Below are 26,584 nucleotides of genomic sequence, written 5' to 3' on the forward strand. Positions count from 1 at the left end.
CTTAGTGTTGTGCACCTGATACAACCCAACTGCATGTATTCGGATGCACGAACAGCTGTGAACGCGACGATGTAGCCTTCCATCGAGTGAAAAGCTCGCGGCGCAATGCGGCGTTGCTGAGAAGAAAGATAAATTCAAGCCGACCAAAGGAAACATTCTACTCGAAGCATTTTCGTGACTGTGACTATATGCAGTTTATTCCTAATGCGATTTACATAGGGATTTGTCAAAAAGGCATGGCTGAACCATTAAGCGGTTCCTTCTATTTCCTTGCACAAGAGTCGGGACAGTCACCATTTCCTGAACCGCAGTTATTAAAGGAAGAAAAGGGAGGTAATTAAGGCTTGTACTTCGTAGTTCCATTACTTTCTGACCATTCAGGTCTCATTTATATGTGAACCGTTGCGTTTACCGTTGATTGCGATCCGTTCATGGAGTGCAATCTCGTGATGGGACGGGCAGAAACCATCGGCCCATGGTTGTATTCGCGTGTGTGTCGGTTTTTTTTTTAATTTTTTTTTATTTTAATGCGCAAAAGCTCCGCGCAACAGCTTCTCTGAACAACTCATCATCAGCACGCGCTGATAATTTTTGCGAACTAGCAGATGATCAAGAAGAGCCCACTGCTCTGTCACAGCTAGGTTGTGAAGGCTTTGCGAGATCCTTTCCAGCACGTGCCTGATATGTTCGTGGAACCATTACGGGAGCATTATTAGAAGATAAGGAGTGTAGAGCTGGGTACATTCAGGTAAGGAGCGCGAAGAGCGAGGTTTCCTTCGGTGCGTCGAAGCAATCAATCATCAAAGTTGTTCATACATGGCCTTGCGATTTTGCACCCGTTGCTGCCTCGTCATTTTACATAGCCCTGTCTTGTTTGGAGATGCACATTAAGTTGGAAATGAAAACGACGAAGCTCTTGTAAGAAAACACATTTCGGAACACGGCTTTCTCATGAAGGTATGGGTGCGGAGGAGCTGCAGGTTGTGAGCTATGTCAGCTCTCAATTCACTGAACGTGTATTGTGAGAGTACAACAAAAGGGAAATGTTCTCTATGTCTGCTAAGGGCCCCATGACTCAAGCATCATTCTGCGCGCATTTGATTAGGTCTCTAGCACAATGACCCCGTCAATGCCTCCCATGCATTGCAGAGCTCGGCAACCATGCTTCGCTTATTGTTCATTTGTCTGGTGGCAGCTGTGTACTGCTTCACCCTTTCTATAAAATCTTCGTTTCCCCAAGTAGTCAAAGCAGGATTTGGTACACCAAGCCTTGGGTCCACTTTTCACAACAATGACGTTTCCAGCGGGAGGTCTGAGATGGAGGTAGTCGGCTAGGGCATTGTTCGCTGCCCTTCCTTCCCAGGAATATGGGCGCCGAGGTTTCGCTGAGGACCATGTAGTTTCTGCTAATAATGACACACACTACTTTTCAAAATGTCTTACCCTAACCAAAGCAAGTTTCCATGCCAAACCTACGCTCTCCACAACGGACGTGCTGCATCGTTTGTGGGCGCATCTGGTACAAATTCATGCGGTGAAAATCCCGATGGTCATTCGTGTGGAAATGGCATGTCATAATGACATTTACAAAGCCGCAGAAAGCTGTGATAAGTACACAGCGCAGAGAAGGAGCCGCATCAGTAGTTTTTCCGGTCCTCAAAATGTCGTCACGCGGTGTCATGGCCAATCACAGGCGACGGCTCGACCCACGTTGAGCCCCGCCGTGCGAGCTGCGTATTTCTGCTAAAAAAAAAAAATGCTATTTCTGCTTTCTTCTGCCTAATTACAATCTGATATTCGAGTTCGCAGCATAAAAACTGTGGGTATCTTCTGAAAGCCCAATTTTTGCAAAAAGTGCTGGAGTGTCCTATTAAAGTGTCTTCCAAAATGTGAGACAGTTACTGCGTTTCACTTCTTCAAAAGATACCTAAAACGTCATAGTAGAGCTATTGATATCTAAATTCCACCCTGTCATACAATATATGTACTGGCGAAAGTATATCTTACAGCCCAGAATACAGCGACTTACTCAAAGGCCACGCGGCTCCTGTTATCTGCCGCTGCTTGTGAAATGCTCTTCGCCATGGTTTCGGCTTCCTGTTTTATAAAACCCCGGCTAAACGTTTCGCAAAAGCAGCTCATATTTTTTTGGTTGGGGATTTTTTTATTTGTTTAATCTTTTGAACCGGGTTCGATCCCGCAGAACAGGTAAAAGGCAGCCATTTAATAAATTGTGTAAACAGTTGTGAGAAACTAATATGGCCACAGCAAACAGGCCAAACGCAATGCCAACTCTTGAAGGGTGGGAGGCTGCCTTAAACAGCTCTGGCCTCGAGGCCCATAAGGCCCTCGTAACACGGACTAGGAACATCACCCACACATACCCTACCTTATCCGCGATAAAGGGTTTCAGCCAGAGAAGCCACAGTTTGCAGTTCGGCCGCGAGAGGCGTCATGTATCGGCGGAGCTCCCGGAAAGTGGTAGCTAATTAGCTTTTCGAGTTTTGGCTATTTCGTTCAAATTTCGCGTTGCGCGCGTATAATAGCGAATCAACTAAGCTCGAAAGGTTTTCGGACCTAAGTACTGCAGACAACTTTTTTTTTACGTAAGCTGAGCAGTCTGCAAACTTCCTTGATCTGCCAGGCCGGTGCGCAAAGCGGCAAGTGGGTCTCTATATAGCTGGTCGTTTATTGAATACCTGTAAGCCCGCAGGCAATTGCAGCAGAAAGGCTACATATGCTACCTGTGACGTTACCTATTTAAATTCAGGATGAATGATCTACAAAGCATAAACAACGGGAGCAGAATAGGATAGGACGCGCGTCCTGTCCAATTCTATTTTTGTTTTCTATGTTTTCTGCAGTTACCGCATTTACACGATAAGCTAAGCTGGTGCCTTCTGGAGAGGGCTGTTTTGAAATCCGCTGCGTTCCCGGAACTAAACATACATTTTCTTAATAACCCCCCCCCCCCCCCCCTTCCCCCACTTACTCACACGGGGTAAGATTCGTGCATACTCATAAAAACTGGCAAAGCTCTGACAGCTTCGGAGCTCGTTTTGGGCTCTGTAATTTGTGGAAAGCAGACTTGCGTAGCATATGAATCTGTGGAGGAACTGTAGAGATGAGGACGCGACCTCGGGCGACAAGTCAAGAAGGGTGAAACCGCGGCTTACAAGCATCAACAGTGAAAAGTGAGGAAACAGCAATTCCAAAAAAATTACAAGAGTTCAACGCTGCATAACCAAATATTGAGCGAAAGCATTAGCTGCGGGTTACCGAGCGTTCTTCTTCTCTTTTTCTTCTTCCCCAGCCCACATATAATGCCCCGCTGTAGCCAAGCCGTATGAACGTGCCTCAGTAACGTGAATGCCAGGGTCCTGGCAGGCTGATTCTGACATAACAGTCCCATGTGAAACGAGCGACCCAAGTTGGCAGCTCTTAAAGGGAAGATGAAGCGGTTTTCAAATTGCATGAAATTCGGTGGTTGGAAAGAAGGGGTACTGTTAATCATGTGTGCCATTTTTTTTTAAATTCTGTTGATAAAAAAAAAACAAAAAAAAATGAAATCGTTTGTTGCGCAGATTGCACAGCTGAAAAATAGCCTTATGACGTCGTTTCAGTGCTTTCTGCAGTTACAAGATGTCTTAGCCTACTTCACCACCCACCAAACTGTCTACCGAACTGCGGTGAGCTAATAGCATGTCGAATTCGCCATATTATTTATGCGGCAGTCTCAAGTGGTTCGAAATGTGGCGCCCAACATTGGTCTTTTAAAGCAATGGCAGCACATCCTTTACGTAATTAAACGTCATTTTGACGTCATCATATAATGTTTATGCATGACGTATTTTCCGCCACACAACGTCAGCCAATCAGATTTTAGGAGGCTACTCTCGACAGTTGGCATTTCATTTCAGCCCATTCGTATTACAAGCGTAAGTGCTTCCCTTTCTATCATCTATACCTCTGTTTTCCCTCCACAATTACTTATAAATACCACCCAGACATCACGAATAGCGCAGCTAAAAATCAGTTTTCACGCTCACGTCATTTTTACGTCACCGCAAAAAGCCATTTTGACATGGAGGTAATAAAACTTTCCTCCGTGCATTTCGACAGACCGCCATTTCGGGCCAAAAATTTTAAACACGTAACTATTCTGACAAACAATCAGAGAAACAACATGGCGCCGAACGGCGGCCATGTGTATCGAAAATAGCGCCCCGGGGTGATGCTGTTTTCTTTCGAGTGCGCTCTCGTCCAACTGTGTGCAAGCGGCTGTGCGGGCGCGATTTTTTTTTTTTTTTGATTTCGAACTAAAAAAAAAAAAAAAAAAAAAAAAAAAAGATGTGAGAGCCTTTCGGCGCGCGCCTTCATGCACGCGATGCAAATCAGCAGCCTCCGGGTCGTGGCGATGGCAGAAGTAAAGCGACGGCCACGCCGCTGGTGACGGAGTTGAAAATAAATCCGGGACCGGCCGTTTCTACTCGCCGTGCGTTTCTATGTATTTTCCCGTGGCGTTTACATTGTTGCATAAATAGCATCCGCTGTCAAGGCACTATGATACAAACTACGGCCGCATCTCCATCAATAGTTTTTCCTTGGGTAAATATTCGAAAGCTATAAAAAACGCTCTGGAGATGGTATTTAAGGAAAATAACCGCAGCAGGTACAGGATGGAGGGAGGAGACAACTGTGTTGTCTCCTTCCATCATGTGCCTGCTGCGTTTTTTATTTTCCTTATGTCTCACCAACTGGCCTGCGTTTCTACCCTCCTTAGTGATATTTACTCGTCACTGAGAACACGTATTCGACGTACTTCTCGAGAATTCACTTCGCGTTAACAAGGAGCTTGTCATTCCTGTCTTCAAAACAATATCGGCGCATCATCGTGAATATGTTGGCTACTGCGTAAACCTCTAATAGTGTAAACTGTAAAAAAACAAAAATTGCCGCCGCGAAAATTGGCAATCCTGGCAGCGAGCGGCAACTCGTATCCCGGACGGGCTTTTGAAAATCTAGGCCTGGCTTGTGGGTCGGAAAGCGGCAGTCGGCCGCACTGGAGCAAGTTCGCCGTGTTGTGTCCGGACGGCGGCTTCAAAGGGACATCTGGCCAAGTGCCTTTCGAAGAGGCCACAGTGAACGACTTCCTGTGCCACGCATTCTCTTCGGTCCTTGTTTCGACGTGTATCGGAATTTATGACTGTCTGCGCCTTCTCCGCCCAAAAAGAGAAACACACAGAGCAGTTGGCGCCGATCTCACAAGAACTGCGTTTACGCGGTGCTGTCTAACTGCTCGGTTTTCGTCACTTCGCGCCGCGGCCGAGACGCGACTCCGGGGCCATTTGCCGTGAAGCGGAGCGGACGGAGCCGGCGGCGCAGCCCTTTCCAAGGGTTTCGGATACCACCTCCAAGGAGCGGCCGCTTCCGCCGCAGTCATAAATTTTAACCCGCGTCAAGCTGCCCTTTGACCGTGGGCGTTCCTCTGGACTCTCTCCCACAGTTACGTGATGTGACGTGCGTTCCTAGGGACTCTGTGTGGGGACCTGGGGAACTTTTTCGGTAGATATACCGAGCTCCATCGTATGCGAGCTCTCTCTCACTGTGAACTTGGAACATGTAACCTCTTGTATAAAGTCTCCTTCTCTTCTCCTCTCAACTGAGCCTCTCGCTTCTTCGAGCACGGCACCGACACCGGAGGAGCCGATGGCGTCGCTAACCAAGTCCCAACAGCCGGCTGTGCCGCGCTGCGGGCAACTTTGCGAAGTGCATACACCTATACTTCATCTCACAAGATGTTTGCAGCACTGCGAAAGGCAGAGGCACCCCGGTCCAATCAGGATCGTTCGCACTACAATAGGCATTTGTGCTCCTACACGCCTCTCGCCCCCCAAATTGGCGGGGGTGACAGTAGGAGCACAATTCTCTATTATAGTGCGCAGGAGCGAGAGGCAGATGCGAACCACAAGAAGGGACGACGACAGACAGTGAAAAGAGCGCTGACTTCCAACTATTTATTTCTCAGATATGCCACGCATTTATACACATTTGAAGCTTCAGCCCGCCAAGCAACCGTTCTGGCTCCTCTGCCTTTCGCAGTGCTGCAGATATCTTGTGAGACAAAGTATAGTCATTACTGTGGGTAATTGAGTGGAATACAGCACACACACACACACATATATATATATATATATATATATATATATATATATATATATATATATATATATATATATATATATATATATATATATATATATATATATATATATATATATATATGTATAAGCAGATAAATCAAGGGGAAATGAGGGTGCTCGTTATAATACATGAAGGAAAGAAGCCAACAGTCGGCGAAACCAAGGAAAGCGTTGGGGATGGTAGTTTGTCTTTTTTTAAATGTTTACTTGGATAATCACAGAAATTAGTAATGTAATCCTTTTATGGGAAAGATAATTAGACACAAAGTAGAAGAAAAAACAACGTGCCGATGGTGGGATCCGAACGGTAACAAAGGACGTCCTACGTCCGCCGTTATGGCTGAGGGTGGCGCTGGTGAACACTCTCAAGGGTCGTATACAGACAACATAAATACCCAAGGAAGTAGCAGGGGGGACAGCGGCCGATGTAGCTCAGTTGGAAGAGCACCGGACGCGTTATTCGGAGGTCGTGGGTTCGGATCCCACCATCGGCACGTTGTTTTTTCTGCTACTTTGTGTTTAATTATCTTTCCCCTAATAAGATTACATTACTAATTTCTGTGATTATCCAAGTAAACAATAAAAAAAAGGACATAAAGTAACATCCCCACGCTTTTCCTTGGCCTCGCCGACTGTTAGTTTCTCTCCTTGATGTATTATAACGAGCACCCTCATTTCCCCTAATTGATCTGCTTGTAGCTTACGGGGGTCTCGGTTCTGGCAGTCTTGAAGCCTTAGGTAGCGTAAGAGGGTTCTAGCACAGCTTTCGCCCTCGCTCTTGATCACGTTCTACGTGACGCTGGCGGAAACAAAGGACGTTCTACGTCCGCCGCTATGGTTGAGGGTGGCGCTGGTGAACACTCTCAAGGTTCGTATACAGATAACATAAATACCCAAGCAAATAGCAGGGGGGACAGCGGCCGATGTAGCTCAGTTGGAAGAGCACCGGACGCGATATTCGGAGGTCGTGGGTTCGGTTCCCACCATCGGCACGTTGTTTTTTCTGCTACTTTGTGTTTAATTATCTTTCCCCTAATAATATTACATTACTAATTTCTGTGATTATCCAAGTAAACAATAAAAAAAAAGGACATAAAGTAGCATCCCCACGCTTTTCCTTGGCCTCGCCGACTGTTGGTTTCTTTCCTTCATATATATATATATATATATATATATATATATATATATATATATATATATATATATATATATATATATACAACAACTACACCGTCAGAAAAAGCTGGCTTGCAGTTTTGTCCAAACGCATGGTCTCTCCACTTTTGAGCACGGGTGCATTGCCATTGCATTGTGTCTTGATATCTATATTGTGTCTTGATATATATATATATATATATATATATATATATATATACATATATAAAATAAGATATCAAGACACAATGCAATGGCAATGCACCCGTGCTCAAAAGTGGAGAGACCATGCGTTTGGACAAAACTGCAAGCCAGCTTTTTCTGACGGTGTAGTTGTTGTATATATATATATATATATATATATATATATATATGTGAAGGAAAGAAACCAACAGTCGGCGAGGCCAAGGAAAAGCGTGGGGATGCTACTTTATGTCCTTTTTTTTATTGAATTGTGTCTTGATATCTATATTGTGTCTTGATATATATATATATATATATATATATATATATATATATATATATATATATATATATATATATATATATATACATATATATACATATATAAAATAAGATATCAAGACACAATGCAATGGCAATGCACCCGTGCTCAAAAGTGGAGAGACCATGCGTTTGGACAAAACTGCAAGCCAGCTTTTTCTGACGGTGTAGTTATTTTAGGGTATGCATAGGGTGGCCTCACTAATATGCTTGCCATCTCGCCCAAAAAAATTGTCAGGTGCATTGTTTTATACAGAAAAATATTAATTGCAGCGATTCGCGTGGTCTCTCCACTTTTGCGCAGGGGTGTACAAACAAACAGTGGCAGGCTGAAGTAATAAAACAACGTCCTAATAAAACACTATTACCTAAGGAGGGAAGCAAGTGATGTTAGTGACGGTTGCAAAACTTCATTGTCACTAAGGTTATTCCAGTCAGTTACCGTTCTTGGAAAAAAAAAAAAAGAATACTTATAACAGTTATTACGCGGCTGAAATGGAGTCTTATAAGACGGCCGTTTCAGGGCTTTCAACCAATCCAAACCAGTCGGAGGTGTCAGTTTACGTTGACTGATGCGCTAAGCCTCTATGGGTTTTCAGAATTTCTACCGCTAAGCCTCTATAGAAGTTTAGCTGTACAAATTTTAACGCGACAACGCTAAAGGGCTCAGTTCGAAAATCTAGGTTGGCGTTGTGTGCGAAAAGTCCCGGACATGGCCCTGGCTGGTGGTAACAAGCAAGAACGGTGGCCGAACACTTATTGGTCGGCGGTATCGTGTGCCGTGACGAGACCACGTGGCATGGCAGAGTTGGCAGGAGCCGTCAACTCTGGCAGTTCCTTTGAGATAGGTCCGGCACGTTCGTGGCTTGGTTAAAGCGGGACTTATACGTCGATTGTTCTTGTATATAATGCGGTAGCTTGCGATTGTGCGCTAATGAGTGCGTGAGAAATACGAGGCACAAATTAAGGGATTCTTGGCTAGGCGACGAAAGCAGTGCATGTATGCGCGCGAGGATCTGCCAGGAGATCCGCAGGTGAGAGCCTTCAGCGCTAGCTGTCTCGTCATAACCTTAAATGCGAATTTTAAGTGTTTTCCACATTTCTTTTTCTCCTATATGCACGCATCTCAATGACGAAGTCTGAAGCTTTAGTGAACTGCATCTCTCAATGAGCCTGGTGCTTGCACTCGCCTTCTTTCACATTGCTACGTGGAACTCTTCTTTCGCAAGTTGGATTGGCTTGCGGAACCTCACGACTGCCCCTGGATACCCTCCTTAACCTTAGAGGAGCAGCTCACGCTGCAAACAAACGGGAAAGGGGCTCTGCAGGTCAGAGCTCTCCGGCCTGAACACTCGGGAACCCCTGCACCCCGCGTGACAAGTTGGTGTTGCTCAGAGTAGTTCTAAACAGTCTAACTGTTCAAAGGGAGGTCATTTTGGTTACATGTATTGCTCCCCCCAGTCTATAATACGCAATGCGGCGGCACAGTAAATCGCACTCTGCGACGCGATCTGAAGGCGATCAAGCTGAGCCTGCTTGGTTTGAAGAGCTACAAAGCTCCATTTATGCGAGAAGGTACTTACATGAGAGGGCCTATAGCTATAGCCACTTGGTTCCTGCATAATGCCCGCTCATTTTTTACTGGAATGTTAAGTGATCATACGAAGAATGTATTTTGTCGGTTCGATCGAAACAACTACAATAACCTGAAAATCGCGTTGGAGTGTGCGCATTAAACATTACGCGTATATTAAACATTACAAACAGCGCGAAATGCTTCATGGTGAAAGAGAAGAATGAATGGGCAGTGGGTGGGCGATGCGGTGTGCAGTGAATTTAATGTCACACAAGGGGCGAGAAGTGCAGCATTTCGGTTGCCTGGATGATGCTCTCCGTGATGAGTGCCACCATGTGGCCGAATGCATCTTTGTTGACGGGCCGATGCCGGATGAGGTCCTGGAGGCCGGGAAAAGGGAGCCCCTCGGGAGAGTGCAACAGATGCCTGCGAAAGGACTGCAGACGTTAGGAAAAGCAGGGCCGACCCGAGAGATGGCCGGAGAACTCACTTGTGAGTGATGTGCCGTGTCGGGACACCGCTGGGGGTGAGGAAAACCTTCGGTAGCCGGACGACGATGTCGTTGTAGATGCGCGCATACATCGGGCTGCAGGGAGAATATAGCTGGGTTAGCACTTTCTGCAAACCATGTCAGTCGACACTGCTGTGCCGCAGTGCTCATTTGTTAGCGCCTGCGTCCCGAAAGGTGTTCTAATACGTTCTCCCGAGTACACCACTAACCATGATAATCATGTAAAACTTGGTACCTTTTCTCCCAAATTCCACTAGATGCAGAGCCCTGACAGTTTGTATGGGAGTAGAAACTGTTATACTGAACAACCGCAACTATAGATTATGCGAATCGAAGACATGATTTTTTCTTCTCGCCCCCCCCCCCCTCCCCCCTTCCCACGAGGGTTTTTATGTCATAAAAACAAACTGACTTATCCTATTGATTATTGATTTTAGCTCGTCAAGTAGAATACATTGACTGAAATCGATGGTAAACGTTATTTGCTAACGTCTTAAACGTCTTAGTTTTTGAAAAAAGGATATGTACATGAAACTCAAAAAACGCTTTTTGGAGAAAATTGCGGTAAAGCCTTTGAACTCGCACCTTCCCGCTCGATGGGACCAAGAAAAAAGGATGGAAAAGACTTTAAAATTGCGAATACTTAAGCTTAATATATTTTCTGATCGAATGCTAACGAAATTCTCTGGAGTCAAATTTTAAAAAGACCTTTTTTTGGCAAGAAAAATGCGAATAAAGCCTCTAAAATATCTCAAAATTACGCCCGAGATGAGAAGATGAAATGGACCAAAGAAGTGTTTTTGATGTCGTGGATGCCTAAGTGTAATTTATTTTCTGAAAGCTAAGGGGCAGCACGGTTTCATCAGAATAGCAGGATATCAAAAGAAAAGCAGGATCAAAAGGTTGCAAAATCCTAAACATCGGGTTTAAAGAGTCACTTTACAATCGCTGCTAGCCAAAACTGTTGGGCGCATAATATCGCGACGATTTTTCACGCGTTTGTTCTTATATTTGTCTTTACTCTCATTGTTTATCGCTGGGGGCACGTTGCCTTATCACTCCCTTTGTCACGCCAGACGCGACCAGAGCGCTCTAGAACGGCACTGGTCACGTGTGTCGGTTTCTACGTTACGCGAGATTGTGCAATGCTGTCAGTGTTTCAGGCGCCCGCTCGAGTACTGCGGGAGATTTAAACATTCGACGCCATCGACGAGTATTTTTCAGTTTGTGGGCACAAGCTCGCCAAATAAAATGTTTGAGCGCCATGCCAGCCTGCCATCCTTTGTTGACGAAATCGCCCGGGCCTCATAGAGAAACATTAGAGAAACATACTTACGTAAAGAGCGGACACTCGAGCCTTTTCGCGGCCGAGCAAGTAAGGGTCTGACCACCCGCGAGGCGGCGTAGCGATGTTCGCTTCCACTCCACCTCAAAGGTAGATAGCTTATCATACGTACACCGGCTTGCATCAAAGCGTATGCTTTCCTTGCTCTTTCCATATTAACGTTAATGCTGCGCCGGTCATGTGCCGCCGGTTACGCCCACCTCACCGTGCTTTTCAATGCGTCACCTCGTTTGGTCGGTAACTTGTTTCCTTTTGTCTACAGAAATAATTTTGTTGCTTTTGAGCTGAGAACGCTTTTAGCAAGTCGTTTGTTGAGCAACGTGAACGTATTTTGCATGTGTAACATAGAATAGGAGCCGTGAAACACTTTTAGTGTGTAGTTACTGTATGTTTTTGGGTCGTGTTTTTCTGAAGTACATGTGCATTCCTTCGATTGCGTATTTTTCTAAGAGAGCTTTAAGACAAAGAATTTTTCGGTGGCTGAGATGTATCTTAACACAAACATTTATTCGGCCCTACAAGAACTGCGTGTTGCGCATTTGTAATCGTTTTGCGAATTGTGTTTACTTCGCTGTGTTTGCAAAATGCATGGGCTTTTGCCGCTTCGTAAGCACCATTTTTACATGCCGAATTCCTTGTCATGGCTAAAGTATTCTCGTTGGGGTCTAAAAAGCGCTGCTGCCTGTTCGGGGCCTGCATTTTGACGACATATACTGCTATTAGTCGCTAACAGTGGATTCCCTGTTATACCTTTGCCGTACGAGCAGAGGGCAATTTTGTCCGCGATCATGAGTATAAGCATAGCATTGGGTTACTATTATGTATTCAGTGTGGTGTGTTTAAATTTCTGAACAGCCTACTGATCAAGGCTGATTTACAGAAATTCCGCGCGGGCTGTGCCTGCATTTTTTCCTCCTTACTTGTGTCTCCCAGCTCTCAACTCCTAACACACAGCCGGTATGCGAAATTTCTTCATCGTGACACTGTTCCGCGTGCTTCACTATACCTTCAATCTTGTTTCTCTTTGTAATATGATGTATTTTATAAAGTGTGTGATCGAGTATTCTTTCTCTGCCATTCAATATGTAAACAAGAAAATAAACATTTTTTGTATGGAACCACTGCCTCCTTGTGTGCCACTGAGAAAAGCGGCTCAATAACGGCAAAAAATTGAAATAACAACAGCTCTGATCGCTTTATTCTAACCTGCATGAACTAAGTCAGCCACGCTTATTTTGTGCGAGAACCTTGCCGGTATTTCCAGTAAAGAGGTTGCGATCCGCGACTTTAATACGTCCGTATGCATGGCATCGTTAAAGCACTTGCGTGCAACACTAGACGATGTAGTGGAATATTTTAACAACTTAAGGTAAGTCAGAGTTGAAAGGATTTCTATCGAAAGCGAAACTGAAACAGAGCAAATAACATGCCGAAAATCTCGGAGGACGATATTAGCGGTCTGACCAGCCGCTCGGGGCGCTGGCGCTGCTCGGCCGCAGGGCCCTATGGAAGTGTCCGCTCTTTACGTAAGTATGTTTCTCTATGCGGGCCTGTCGCCACTCCCGTGAGGCCGCCCAGCGTGGTGAGCGGAACGCCAGCCTTTGTAAATCTGCTCGAAAGCGGAGGAAGGGAAGGTTGTCGCGAGCCTTGAGTAGCCCACGTAGCCCACGTAGCCCAATTACCCTGCTTTCTCGGTCGCGCGAGAAGTGTGAACTACCACACAGCGTTGCTATGCCCTTACCATAAGACATTTCTGAAATGCTGGGAAACGCAGAGCGTCCAGCGCATTTCAATCCAGTATGTATGGATAACAAGACTCTCTCGACTTACATCAGGAGAGGGACCTCTATGATAATGTGTCTTTTCTAGGCTATATATGCAACATAATACAGAGGGCTATGGAACGAAAAAGGGAAGCGGTAACATTAAGAGATAAGAAGCGTGCAGAGTGGGTCAGAGAAATAACTCAAGTTATTGATATTCTAGTAGAAATTAAGAAGAAATGGGCATGGTCAGGACATGTGGTACGAAGAGGGGATAACCGATGGTCGCTTAGGGTAACAAACTGGATTCCAAGAGAAGGAAAGCGTAGCAGGGGGTGGCAGAAAGTTAGGTGGGTGGATGAGATTAAGAAATTTGCGGGGGTCAGGTGGGTGCAGCTAGCACAGAACCGGGTTAAGTGGAGAAATGTGAGAGGCCTTCACCCTACAGTGGGTATAGCCAGGCTGATGATGATGATGATGACTATATGTATAATTCAATGTGGACATAGGCATTTTTGAACAGCTAGACACACGTGCATGTTACTTTTAAGACATTTTTGTGTGCCACAATTAAGAATCGCCCAAGGTAGCAACGCTAGCAAAAGGCGTTGCGTAGGTGGTGACTCGTTCCTCTCTTTCTCTTTTTCCTTCGTAAAAACTAGCCCGAGGGTGCGGTCTCTAGCGCGTGTTAGAAAGAATGCGCACCTCTCCTGGACTGAAGGGGTCAGCGTGACCGCTTCAGCCAAGGTTCAAACGTCCACTCGACTCAAATATGGCGGGATCTTTTCTTATGTGTGTACCGCAAAGAGAAATTTCCGCAACAGTAGCGTCTCTTTTTTTAATGCTGGTAATGAGGTATCCAAACAATTCAACTGCCTTGGAGCAGCCAAATGTATGTTGAAACGTGTCATAGATAGAAACTGCAATTGCACTCTTATCACGAATCCATTTTTAAATATTTGCGCAGAGGCGTGTGAAGCTGTGTGCTCCTACATATATAGTAACCTGCGATATCCGAGTGAGCTTATACCGGATGCTCAAACTTGGAAGTTTTAAAAATGAGCTAAGATTAGTGGACGTAAGCTGTTTATGAGCGTAGATTTCGTGGGCGGGCGGACACCAAGTAAGACAACTGCCGTCGTGAATCTCAATTAATTAAGTTCATTAAGCCTTCTATGTATTCCAGTTAGCGTGCACGTCACTTAAGGTCACATTACTCGACTATTCAGTTTGGTAGAATTCTCGCAGCACGTCCCCGTCCTAAGACATTTGACTTAAGATTTCCAACTCAATCCAAGTAATTGCACATGCAGAAAGGTGGCGAGCAGCGTGGAACTCCTCCCTCAGTGAGGCGGCTGCTTCTCACGTCGTTTTGTCTACCAGTGGCGTAGAGCAAGAGCTGAAGCTGATAGCCATTTCTCTTCTTATTCACACTGAGTTAGAAACTCGGAGGACACGTCTCAGCATGGGTGTAATTCAAGTATTTTGTCGAATGAAGCAGCCTAGGAAAACAAGCAACCGTGCCTTTAGGTTTAGAATATAGGTGTTTCAGGAAAGGCCGTCACTAATGTAAAAAAAAAAAAAAAATCTCCGGGGTAATACAAAAATGTAATTCGGTTTATACGAAAGGACAGCTGGGCGCAGTATTTGTCACACTTCTCGGTGAACACTTCAACCACGCCGTAAGGGAAGGAAGGAATTTGGAAGTGAAAGAAGAGAGAAAGAAAGATGTGTCGTAGTAGAATGCTACGGCATAATTTCGACCACCTGGTGATATTTAACGTGCACTGACACTGCACAACAAATGAACGTCTTTGCGTCACCCGAGTCTACATCGAAACGAGGCCGCCGCGGTCAAGTTCGAACCCGGATACTGAATAAAGAAAATAATTTAAACAAGGCCACCTGGTGAGGCCGCCTAGTTAAACAATCGGCGTGCGCCGTCATTCGAGAATGCTGCTGCTTAATGGTTTCAGCTGTTTGTAGCAAAGTGTGCCAAAGTGATCACGCAATGACTAAGCAGCCGCAGCAGCCCCTCTTGTCGAATGCACTAACCAAGCTGTAGCTTAGTTAAGTAAGTGATCGTAACTTTTTTGCCCGAGTTTCTATAAAACTGGCGTAAATGAATTGCTGTGCCTTGATTATTTATGGCTTACATTTCTCGTTTTATGGCGTTTCTCTGTCGGTCGTTTCCATGCTGAGCGCCGCTCGCGAAGCGTTGTCTCTCAGGTTTTTCACCTGGCCGCTTCGATGAGGGGCCTGAAAATGTTCTTATCTCTTTGTTTCATTATCATTTTTTTTTCCTGCCATTTCGATGTGAAGCGCGGAAGTATTCTCTTATCTCCATGTTCCCCATTTTTCTCTCTGGACAGCTTCAATCGATGATCTTGGACGGATTTCAGCCACACAACGGCTCAGGGTGTGCTCCGTATCTGGTTCACACCGGAAAAGAAGTCTCCGCCAAGTGATAGAAAAATGAGCGAAAGCGAAAAAAAAGATACGGAATTAGGTGATAAAAAGGTGCACCCCATTAGCTGGTCAGCTGGTAATTCAATTAAGTGCCCAGCCGCGGTGGCTTAGTGGTTAGGGCGTCGAGGAGGCGGGGTTGATCCCGGCCGCTGTGGCTGCGTTTCCATGGAGGCGAAACGCAAGGCGCCCGTGTGCTGTGCAACGACAGTGTGAATGTTAAGAAACCCAAGATGGTCGAAATTAACATAGAGCCCTCCCTATGGCGTCCCTCATAGACAATGCCTATTTGGGACGTTAAACCGCTTTGTAATACGGCTTGGGTGCTTCATCAACATGAATCAACATCAAAAACCACACCATCCGATAAACTTCATCTTTTACCGATAGGCCCTGGTTGCATTTAGTGGCGGTAGCTCGCAGTAATAACCACATCTGTTTTCTGTATAGGTCGGCGCACTCACGCATGAGTGCACTCATATCGCATCACTCACACTCACGCCGTGAGTGTGAGTAGACGCGTATGAGAGTGGTCGTGAGGTTGCGTGAGTGGCTGCGAATGGGAGCGGCCATGAGTGTGGGTGCGAGTGAGTGACCATAAATGGGAGCGGCCATGCGTGTGATTGAGTGACCGCGAATTGGAGCGGCCATGAGTGTGAGTGCGAGTGAATGGCCACAAATGGGAATGGCCATGAGTGTGAGTGAGTGGCCCTGAATGGGAGTGGCCATGAGTGTGGGTGCGAGTGAGTGGCCATAAATGGGAGCGGCCATGCGTGTGATTGAGTGACCGCGAATTGGAGCGGCCATGAGTGTGAGTGCGAGTGAATGGCCACAAATGGGAATGGCCATGAGTGTGAGTGAGTGGCGCTGAATGGGAGTGGCCATGAGTGTGGGTGCGAGTGAGTGACCATAAATGGGAGCGGCCATGCGTGTGATTGAGTGACCGCGAATTGGAGCGGCCATGAGTGTGAGTGCGAGTGAATGGCCACGAATGGGAATGGCCATGAGTGTGAGTGAGTGGCCCTGAATGGGAGTGGCCATGAGTGTGGGTGCGAGTGAGTGGCCATAAATGGGAGCGGCCATGCGTGTGATTGAGTGACCGCGAATTGGAGCGGCCATGAGTGTGAGTGCGAGTTAATGACCACAAATGGGAATGGCCATGAGTGTGAGTGAGTGGCCTTGAATGGGAGTGGCCATGAGTGTGAGTGGCCACAAATGGGAGCGGCCATGAGTGTGAGTGAGTGGCCGGGAATGGGAGCGGCCATGAGTGTGAGTGAGTGGCCTTTAATGGGAGTGGCCATGAATGTGAGTGGGTGGGCGTCAACAGGACCGGCCATTAGTGTGATTGTGAGCGGCCACGAATGGGAGCAGCTATGAGTGTGAGTACGAGTGAGTGGATGCGAGTGTGGACGACGACGGGCATGAGTGTGAATGAATGACCGTGAATGGGAGCGGACATGAGGGCCAGTGTGAGTGAGTGGACGTGTATGAGAGTGATCATGAGTGTGAGTGAATAGCCGCGAATGGGAGCGGTCATGAGTGTGAGCGCAAGTGAGTGGATGCGAGTGCGGACAGGCATTAGAGTGAGTGTGAGTGAGTGGACGTGTATGACAGTGGCCATGAGTGTGAGTGTGGGTGAATGTGTGCGAGTATGGACGGGCATGAGTGTGAGTGGACGCGAATGGGAGCGGGCGTGAGCACGAGTGTGAGTGAGTGGCCGTGAATGGGAGAGGGCATGAGTGTGAATGAGTGGACGAGTATGAGAGTGACCGCGAGTGAGTGGAATTGAATGGGAGTGGCCATGAGTGTGAGCAAGTGGCGGTGAATGGGAGCAAGCATGAGTGTGAGTACGTCGAGTGGATGTGAGTGTGACTGGAGCTGAGTGTCACTGGTCTGAGTGCGATTGTGAGTGAGCCCCTCTTCATGGTGCCGACATATGGTTTTCAGAATCTCGAAAACGCAATTTCCCTTGCACTGTGGCTCAATAAATATTGCCCATTTTTTCGGGCAGTTCGGGACACCAGCTATAGGAAAAAGAAGTCAATGAAGGAAACTAACGACGATTATCGTATCACTGTGTACGCCTGGTCGAGTGAATTAACTCGCAAAAACGGCTTTCACAGTGTTTTCATCGTTTGTTTAAAAGTTAGTTTTGAACACCCTCTGTGTATGCTATTACAACTCTCGCATATGAGCCGAAATTGCCGTAAATAACGTACAAAGCTTCTTCTGTCCTTTTCTGCTATCGTTCCCCTCTGTACGTCTCCTCGTTATCTTCTCCATGTCCATGCATCCCTTTCCTTTCACGCCGGTCGCACCTCGGGTGCCTAAGATATTAGTAATTGCCGCCACCGGCAGCTCCCCCCCCCCCTTTTTTTTATTTCTGTTTAAAAAAACCACTGCCACTTGAAGCAGCGTTATGGTATTGAGATCGCTTGATCACGCCGTGTCAACGGTCCGTGCTATACAGTAAGAAGCACGAGAAATGCACTCACTTTCCTTGTTTGATTTTTTGTGTCCAGTTCATGAATTCTCGCGCCGAATCAACGAAGTGTTCGGCACTCTGCTTGAGAGACTCTGAAAGAAAAGCATAATCAGCATTTGCAATAAGAAACCAAGTGCCGTCAGTTATTAGGACCCGTAGAGGAAAAGGTGGTACTAGATATAGCATCGAAACATACTCGTAACCGTCACGTTTCGAACATTTTCAACCCTTTCTTTCAACCCTCAAAATTTCCCGAGACTCCTTTGTTTAAAAGGGCACAATTTAGATGTACTCGCGCTTAAGATTTAAGAAAACTCTCTTTTTCAGCAGCGCACTGTGATCAGTTGGCGCGCTCGGAATCTGAGCAGTCATGTCCAACGTATCGGCCAGCAACTACGGAGATTGATATACTCTTTTGAGTAAAAGGCGCACTTTTATGCAGGTCCTGTTCACAGTCCTGCGAACCGCGGTGGCAGCCACCACTGCGACGCTTCTTGACTGCCTACCGTTATTCCGCGGAAAAAACACAGGACTTACTGAAGTCTAGAACTCTGGGACCCCTTAAGACACTACTTATTGCTTATTACTTAATACTACTACTACTCCTACTAGTACTACTACTACTACTGCTGCTACTACTACTGCTACTACTACTTATTACTTACTACTTCTTGCTTATTACAACTTACTTTTACTTCGTGTGCGTAACGTGTGCGTAGACACCGTCACACACGTTGAGCTTCCGATCCCTGGCAAAAGTTTGCCTGTAAAGTTTCCCCTGTGTTCGCAGAAAGCAGTTAAATCTGGCATAGAAAACCAATGGGCTATGTTTCTGAAAATAATTGTAAGGAAACTGTGGAATATTATGAGACTTTTTTTGTGGACAAATTGATATGAATGGTCTAAGCATATGATATACATAGCAAAGTTATGCTTGTTAGGTTTGGCCTGCACTCACAACGAGTAATTAGAATTGCGACAAAAAACCGATGGGGCGCACTTTCAAAAAAAGAAAAAGATAGTTAAAAGCTAGAAGCCTCCCGAGGGAGGATTTGCGGATATATAATGGTTGTTGTGAAGTTATACATGTATATACAATATGTGGAAAAATTCAATGGTTCTTTACGGAAGACGAGCAAAATTTCTGGTACGTAATCTGGTAATAACAACTATTCAGGTCAAACTATTACTATAAATAAGAAACAAGGTAGAATGCCTGCAGCGATTTAGGCTGCTTAGAAGTGCGTGGATACTCTCATTAAGCAGTTTCCAAAATTTGTTGACAGAGTGAATCGTTAATTTATGTGGGATTGTTCTTGCGGATACCAGGAAGGCGTCGCTTAGTGCTCGCACAACTTCTCTTTTTTTTTTTTTTTTTTTTCGTGCTCTTCTGGAACGCTGCTTCATGCAGTGGAACGGACTGCTGATGTCTGTCAGAGCCTGTCGTGATGGTGATGACGAACTTCGAAATAAAGTTGGACCGTGAGCTTCGTGCTTTCGCGAAGAGCAACTGGTTGCCGAGGGTCGGTTTATTGTATGTAGTACGCAAGTCATCCTACACGAGCGGCTCTATTCCGCCTCAAAAACCTCCTGCTGTAGTATAACTTGTGAGGTGGCTTAGTTTTGATGCCGATTTATACCATGTTTACAGCGAAAAAATAAAAAGTCTCTTTGTAAGACAAAGGCTAGTGATGAAGTGACGAAGAGAAATGTTACAAGACCGGATTCGATTGTTGCTTTTCTGTTGACATGCGAACGTCATACGAAAAGAAGAAGCGATTGATCCGTGGATTGATAACGGAAGGATGCGAACGCGTTGCCGATATGGTTCCGACGAGGTTCCCAACAGGCGAAGTGGCTCCCACAGACCTAGTGACAGCTGGTTGGCTTCGATGGACATCCGGTGGCTGTTGGTGAAGTCCTTGACTCGGAAGTTGATCCACTCGGCCAGCTCGAGCACGTCCATGGGCAGGAGCGTGCGATCGGCCCAGAGGCGCGCCAGCAGCGCTTGCGCCTGCGCCTCCATGCGGCTCAGGTGAAATTTGGGGTCCACATGCCTCTCCACCAGCGAGTAAGAGTCCTGGGCCGTGCCCAGGCCCGGGTACATGCTTTCCGTTTCGTGCCGGTGCTGCGTGGGTATCCGTCGCGTTTCTAAACACACGTGACACTGCATTCCTTCTAAGCGATCCGTGTACATATATATATATGTCTCTCGGGAACTCGAAACGCGATATCTTCACATGCAAGAGTACGTTCAGCAGAGAGAGACCCTAGACCAACCAAAGGAAGAAGGTCTCAACATTTCAGGACCGACACGGTCCCTTCCATGACCGGCTGGTACAGCAGGGCTCGGTTTTTATTTTTTTTTTTGCTTGCGCGATTGTTTGATGTGGCGGCGAAAGCAGGAAGGTTGAGCAAGTGGGAGCCAGGGGACTGGGGAAGTAATCTGCCGCCACGTAGAAAAGTAACAAGGGGAGAAGGCAAGGGGCTAAGAATCGTGGGACTTGAGAAAAACAGCCGCAAAGTTGAACCAAAGGGTTATAAGAACATTTGAATAACGTAAGAGATAGAGATAAAGCAAGCAAGAAAGGGGAAGGCCCAAAGACGCACAATTCAGAAAAGAAAAAAAAGGACTACCGCGGACTCTAGCTACAAAGCGCATACTGCATTTAAATTATACTTCAGGCTCACCCCTGAGTGAGCCAGTCACAGATCCCGTAACGGTCGTTCTCGCTAGGGATATCTCAACGCGCACTTCTATCAGTCCCCGTGAACCGCTCCACACTCGAGCATCGCACCGCACACTACGATGGGAGCAGACGCACCAATTTCGAAAAATAATTAAAATAATAAACCCTACTACTCAGGGAACACAGAACGGGAGTGCTAAACAAGGCCATAATCTTCGATAGAAAATTCTTAACGTTACATTAGAAAACGCACTATAAGGCACCAAGTAGGTCACGGTCGTTCTCGCTAGGGATATCTCAACGCGCACTTCTATCAGTCCCCGTGAACCGCTCCACACTCGAGCATCGCACCGCACACTAAGATGGGAGCAGACGCACCAATTTAGAAAAATAAATAAAATAATAAACCCTACTACTCAGGGACCACAGAACGGGAGTGCTAAACAAGGCCGTAACCTTGGCTAGAAAATTCTTAACGTTAGATTAAGGCACCAAGTAGGAAATCACTCATACAGTGCGTTCGCTACCGCTCGTAATCGGAATGCGTTGGCGATAGTATTCGTTTTCCATTTTGCTTTGCGCTTTACGCATGACTGTTATTTTGAATTGAGAAAACGAGGTTAACCGAAGTATTTCTAATCAATATACACTTTGTGCAATTTCAGCTTAAAAGCGTGCAAACACAGACTAAAAGGAAACGCAGCCTAATGGATAAGACATGTGACTTACACGCGTGTGCGCTTGTGTGCGTGTGCGCGTGTGTGCGTGCGTGTGTGTGTGCGGGTGTGTGTGTGTGTGTGCGTGCGGGTGTGGTTCCTCCCCCGGAAAGCGGCTCGCTGATGTTAGCTATGACTGCCAAAACAATTCTTTTTTTTTTTTTTTTTTTTTGATAAGTGAAGTTGCTGTGGCCGGGGCTCAAACCCGTCAAATCAACGGCAGAACGCACTACTAATGTGCCAATAGGGAGGCGAACGCAACTATAAGACGCTAAACCTACTCTTTCCAGCCTGAACTCTGCAAAGGAATCACCTATGGCACGCAGTAGAAGACTATAGTGGGTTGCTCACCATAAACTGAAAGAAAACTGATGGAACGCCGGCACCAAACGTCAATGCCGTTTCATCTCCTAGACCCATTGGCGGCATCGCCCTGTAAAGAAAAAAAATAATAATAATGACGTCAGAAAGCTAGTTTGGTTTTAAAGGGGCTCAGCATTCCAAAGCGCTATCAGCTATAAGAGACACCGTGGTAGAGAACTCTAGAACCTTCGATCACCTGGGGCTCTTGAACGTGCTCTGACATCGCACAATATACAATGGCGCGTTGGAAAGTGGTCGCTCTACTTAGAAGCGGCCACCGCGGCAGAGATTGAACCCGCGTCCTCAGAAGTTAAGCGCCTAAACCCTCGCGTCACCACGGAGGGTTAGGGCAGACATCTGCACTGGGATCTGTGCTAACATGTTCGCTGCTTGTTTCTGCACTCGAGTTATCATTGCGGCAAAATATACCCCCCCCCCCCCCCCCCCCCCCACTGAGGTTTAAAAAGTTTTCTGGTTTACTAGTTTCCTGTACAACTAAACAACAGTGGAATAAAGCTGAATGATGATCATTAATGTAGAAGGCTGACATATCAAGCGATAAGGTCGACGCCAAATCAAACCGCTTACTTTCATTTCACTTAATTTATTTTCTCCTTACGGGCCCAAGGGAATTACATAAGGGGAGGCGAATTAACATGGTCTATATTTCTTGAACATGGGAAAAGGTAAAAAAAAATTCAAAATACGACGAAATCAAGCGAGAATAAGAAACACGAGAAATACAGAAAAAATGCAGAAATACATCTGAATGAAATAACAGGAAACAAGCGGAAGCAAGAGAGACAAAAATTACAGTAAGACGCAGAAGTCCAACTAGGCGAAATAACTCCGAACAGGAAAAAAAAAAAAAAAAACAGAAATGCAGTGCCAAAAGAATGCAAAGGGTGCAGTCTATTCAGGATGGCACACGTGTTAGCTTATCACGAAAATCAATTCTATCTGCTCTATCTGTTGTGTTGTTGTGCCTGAAGCATACAGCGTCATGTAGACAACGCAGCGTGCTTTCTTAAAGCGGGAAACCATGAGCGTGGCGGAAAATGTCTGAGGCAAGCACAGACGATTTTAGCGAGGCAGGATTGACTATCGTGCAGAGCAATGCTTAAAAGGAAGAGTAGGCAAGTTGTGCTAGCAAGAATTCGAGACTCTCTGCTGCGAATGTTCAAGCGGCCCATTGTACCATTGTACTTTTCGTACCACATGCTGGGCTAGCGCCACGTGATGTCCGCGCGTGGCACCCGTTAACAACTATAGGCTAACGTTTTGCGATACGCAGAATATAACAGTAATATGCCGGCGCAAGAAAAAACAAAACAAAAAGTGGCTATTAGGCATACACCGAAACAAGGGGGGGAGGTATCGAGCAAAAGATGCGACGAACAAAGAGCAGCAGCACTGTGGCAATGTAAAGGGAAGAACAATAAATCGAAAATCAGCAGATAATATTTCGACTATGACACGACTAAGAGTACTAACATATGCAAGCGTTACACACAATAGGGAAAACGAAGTAAAAAGGAAGAAGGAAGAACAAACGAACCAAAAAGCGAATATTTCCCGCTAGGCTGTTAGGCTGCCTTTGAGTAGTGAGATAAAGTTATCATGATCGATGACGTTAACTACAGAAAAGTGCAGGGCATTCCATTCTCTTATCGCTAGGCGTAGAAATGAAATTCTGATGGCGTCGGTTCGTGCAAACGAGGGTTCATTTTTTTTATCGTGAAGTTGCGTAGCGGGCCTAACTAACGGTTCGGAGAAGGATGTTGAGTTATAGTACGGTTTCTAAAAAAAAAAAAAAAAAAAAAAAAAACGCAAGGCATGATTGCTTTCGTCTGCTTTCTAACGCTTAGAGCCTAATATTGTATTTTATGTATTGCAGATATAGGCTTGAATAGCGTGAGCACTGTCGCGTGATGAATCGACTGGCTCTGTTTTGAAGTGTCCCCAAATTTATTAATAAGGTGCAGTTGATGAGGAGTCCAGATAAATGATGCGTATTCAAGTTTCGGTCTCACCAGTGTTATATAAGCAATTAGTCGAGTATCTATCTGTATTAGCTTTGAATAGAGAGCGGCGGATAAAACCCAGAGTTTTATATGTGTCATTCAAAAGATGAGTTATATGTCTACTCAATGACAAATTAGGGGTTAAATGCACTGCTAAATATTTAAAAAGATTCCACAGACTCGATTTCAGCGTTGCTAATACAATAGGCGTTTGACAATCTGGCTGCGGGTAGTGAGTCGCATTAACATATTCTTTTTAGTGTTTATATTCATTCGCCATTCGAAGCACCATCAGTCTAATTTCGATAAATCACGTGTCAGGACGTCGTATCAGAAGGAGGATTCCTCCTGACTGGAACATATCCTTATGCCAGTGCAGCGCCTTGCTGCAGAAAAAAGGTCGGAGGTTTTGAGAAGCACAGTTGAACCGAATAACGCTAAAGCGATCATATACAATACACTGCATGTGTAGTAACGGATGATGGAAAGACAAAAACAGTAATTCGAGTGTACGACTGCTGGACAAAACCGGAACATCCCGCGGTAACGTGTTTCCAGAGCATACTGCTGGCACCCAGTAGGTATTTTCGCTCGTCCTACTGCGAAAGTACGAAACAAACTTCGCCAAACGCTTCCTGCCGAAACTTGTAAGGTGAGAAAAAGAAAAAAAATGTCACGCAGATATGCTGTGCTACAGAAATTCTCAAAATAACAAACAACCTGCTCGACAGGTACATATACGCGCAGCTTCACGGCCAACAAAATAGATTTAATAACGGAGAGAGGGATAATTAGCTGAAGGCTCTCAGAAGAGGCGAGAAGACTGCGCTGATTACCCAGTTGCAGAACGAGATAACCATCTACAGCTGCTGTAACGTTATAAAAACAAATCTCGAGGACAATTTCCGACCCACTTTCGCGTCAAACTTCAAACTTTCGCGTCACAGCTGCGACTTTGGCCTCGGTTCGTTCGGTGACCTCTGTGCCACATTAAAAAGAGCGTCGTTCTACCAGCGCTTACACTGCCATGTGAGCTAGCGCTCCCTTGTCTTGTTCCCATTCTTGCAGAAGGTTGACCGTCTCGTTGGACTGCACCTGCAAAGGTAAGCAGTTAATGCAACGCTCAGTATTTCATATTCTCAGAATACGACCGCTTGGTGCGTGCACATATCGGTTCCTTATACATTTGCGCGGCATCAAGTGCGCATATGTGTACAGTGGCAGAGAAGCTGGAAAACAAGTTGCTAGTAGCCTGTCGGACCCAACTCGTCGCGACCAAGCATGTTCGCTGCTCCGGCTTCAACCTCGATCCCTTACCCACGGCAGAGCGAGAAAAAAAAATTAAAAAAAGCGTTCCGCGACTCCCTTTTTCCTATCCAAAGCGGACAGCACGAAAAACGCGAACCTAAGCGCGGAAACAATGTGACCGCGGTGGTACTTAAGCGAAATTACTGCCTGATCTTTTTTAAAATTAGGATTTATCTAACATCCTTAACTTCGATTCAAAACAAGCTTTCGGACCTTATCGAAGACCTTTCAGTTAAAACAATTGAAAAAGTTCCCGATGAACGTGCCCAGATGCGAACTGAATAAGACTGATTTCTTTCCCGTGCGTGTATGCGAAGCCAGTGCGATCATATATTAAGGAATGATATCTATATTTGCTAACAAAACACTAGGAACCAGAAGAAAGATACACTCAGGACAATCTTGTCCTCTCTGTCTGTATTACTCCTGAGTCTTTTGCGAGCTGTTTTTTTTTTTTTTCAACATGAGCCTATACCAACTCGCCCAACAGAACGTTTGACTACATGACATCGGCTGCATAGTATACAGAAGAGCCGCATGACCTTCTCAACTGAAGAATAAATCCCCCTGTTCGGTTGTTACAACTCAAGCACTACCAGACATAAGCAGTCGCTTTGTATATGAGCGGTAGGGGCCGAAAGTATTTAAAACCTTAAATACCAGCAGCATCAACCCGCTATGCATTCAATTGGAATCCTCAAAGATGGACCCGGTCGATAACGATAAAAAAAAAAAAAAAAAAAAAACGGTTGAAATTAAAATCAAGTTGAGTGCAATCGCACCAGCTTTCTCCTGCTCAGAACGTCGAAGCTCGACTCGGAACGACTCACCAGCTCAGCGACGTGACGTATTGACCATGAAAGGCCCGGAGTAGCCCTCGGCACGAACTTGTTGCCTGTAATCAACAGATGGGTGCTTGGTGCGCGAGGAATGTTGGAGCGCGTTTATCGCACGGCATGCCCCATGGGAGCATTATATACTCTGTGTTTCAAGGAAGGTCGCCGATAAGTTCTTAAAATAACCTTTTTGAGATACGAGGATTGCCTCTGCGGCACAACTGTAGCAGTGTTGGCAGACATAAAAAAGAAGGGGGGGGGGGGGGGGGGGGGGGGGATTAATGCAACTATAGTGAGCTGACTAACTAGTTTCTCGTATGCAATTTATAATTATTATAGTTAAGCGTCTAGCTACAGTTAGATTTGCTAGCAATTAGTAATAGCCGTATCAGTTTTTAGAATTTCGGAAACGCCGCACCTTTCGGTGATATGGCTCAACAAATTCTGGCTACCACACCCAAGTAGCTGGCTTTGCCGAGACGCAGTATGAGCATGTAAACCGGCATTTGCAACAAACAAACAAGCAAACAAATCGCTCTCGTTACTTGCGCTTTGCCAAGGCTTAAAAACAGGGTAACCTGTCTCGTAGTCGGAGGTAGACACGGAACGGAAGCAAGGTGCATCGGGCTTCATTGCGTT

At 45.8% G+C, this 26,584-nt stretch overlaps 1 protein-coding gene across 1 annotated transcript in view; it reads right to left on the minus strand.

Moving 5' to 3' along the window:
* Positions 1 to 9,681: 9,681 nt before the first annotated feature.
* Positions 9,682 to 26,584, minus strand: part of LOC146201833 (N-acetylated-alpha-linked acidic dipeptidase 2-like) — a 38,472-nt gene continuing 21,569 nt past the window's right edge. The window contains exons 11-17 of the mRNA XM_084583467.1: positions 25,940 to 26,004; positions 24,823 to 24,896; positions 21,766 to 21,847; positions 19,878 to 20,136; positions 18,019 to 18,100; positions 9,929 to 10,024; positions 9,682 to 9,864 (exon numbers count right to left, since the gene is read on the minus strand). Of these exons, the coding sequence (XP_084439593.1) occupies positions 9,705 to 9,864; positions 9,929 to 10,024; positions 18,019 to 18,100; positions 19,878 to 20,136; positions 21,766 to 21,847; positions 24,823 to 24,896; positions 25,940 to 26,004 (818 nt within the window). The 3' untranslated portion in view covers positions 9,682 to 9,704. The remainder of the gene's footprint in view (positions 9,865 to 9,928; positions 10,025 to 18,018; positions 18,101 to 19,877; positions 20,137 to 21,765; positions 21,848 to 24,822; positions 24,897 to 25,939; positions 26,005 to 26,584) is intronic.

This window comes from Amblyomma maculatum, chromosome 1 (genome assembly GCF_055883805.1).
Source record: "Amblyomma maculatum isolate TAMU_Amacu chromosome 1, ASM5588380v1, whole genome shotgun sequence".
NCBI classification, from domain to species: domain Eukaryota; kingdom Metazoa; phylum Arthropoda; class Arachnida; order Ixodida; family Ixodidae; genus Amblyomma; species Amblyomma maculatum.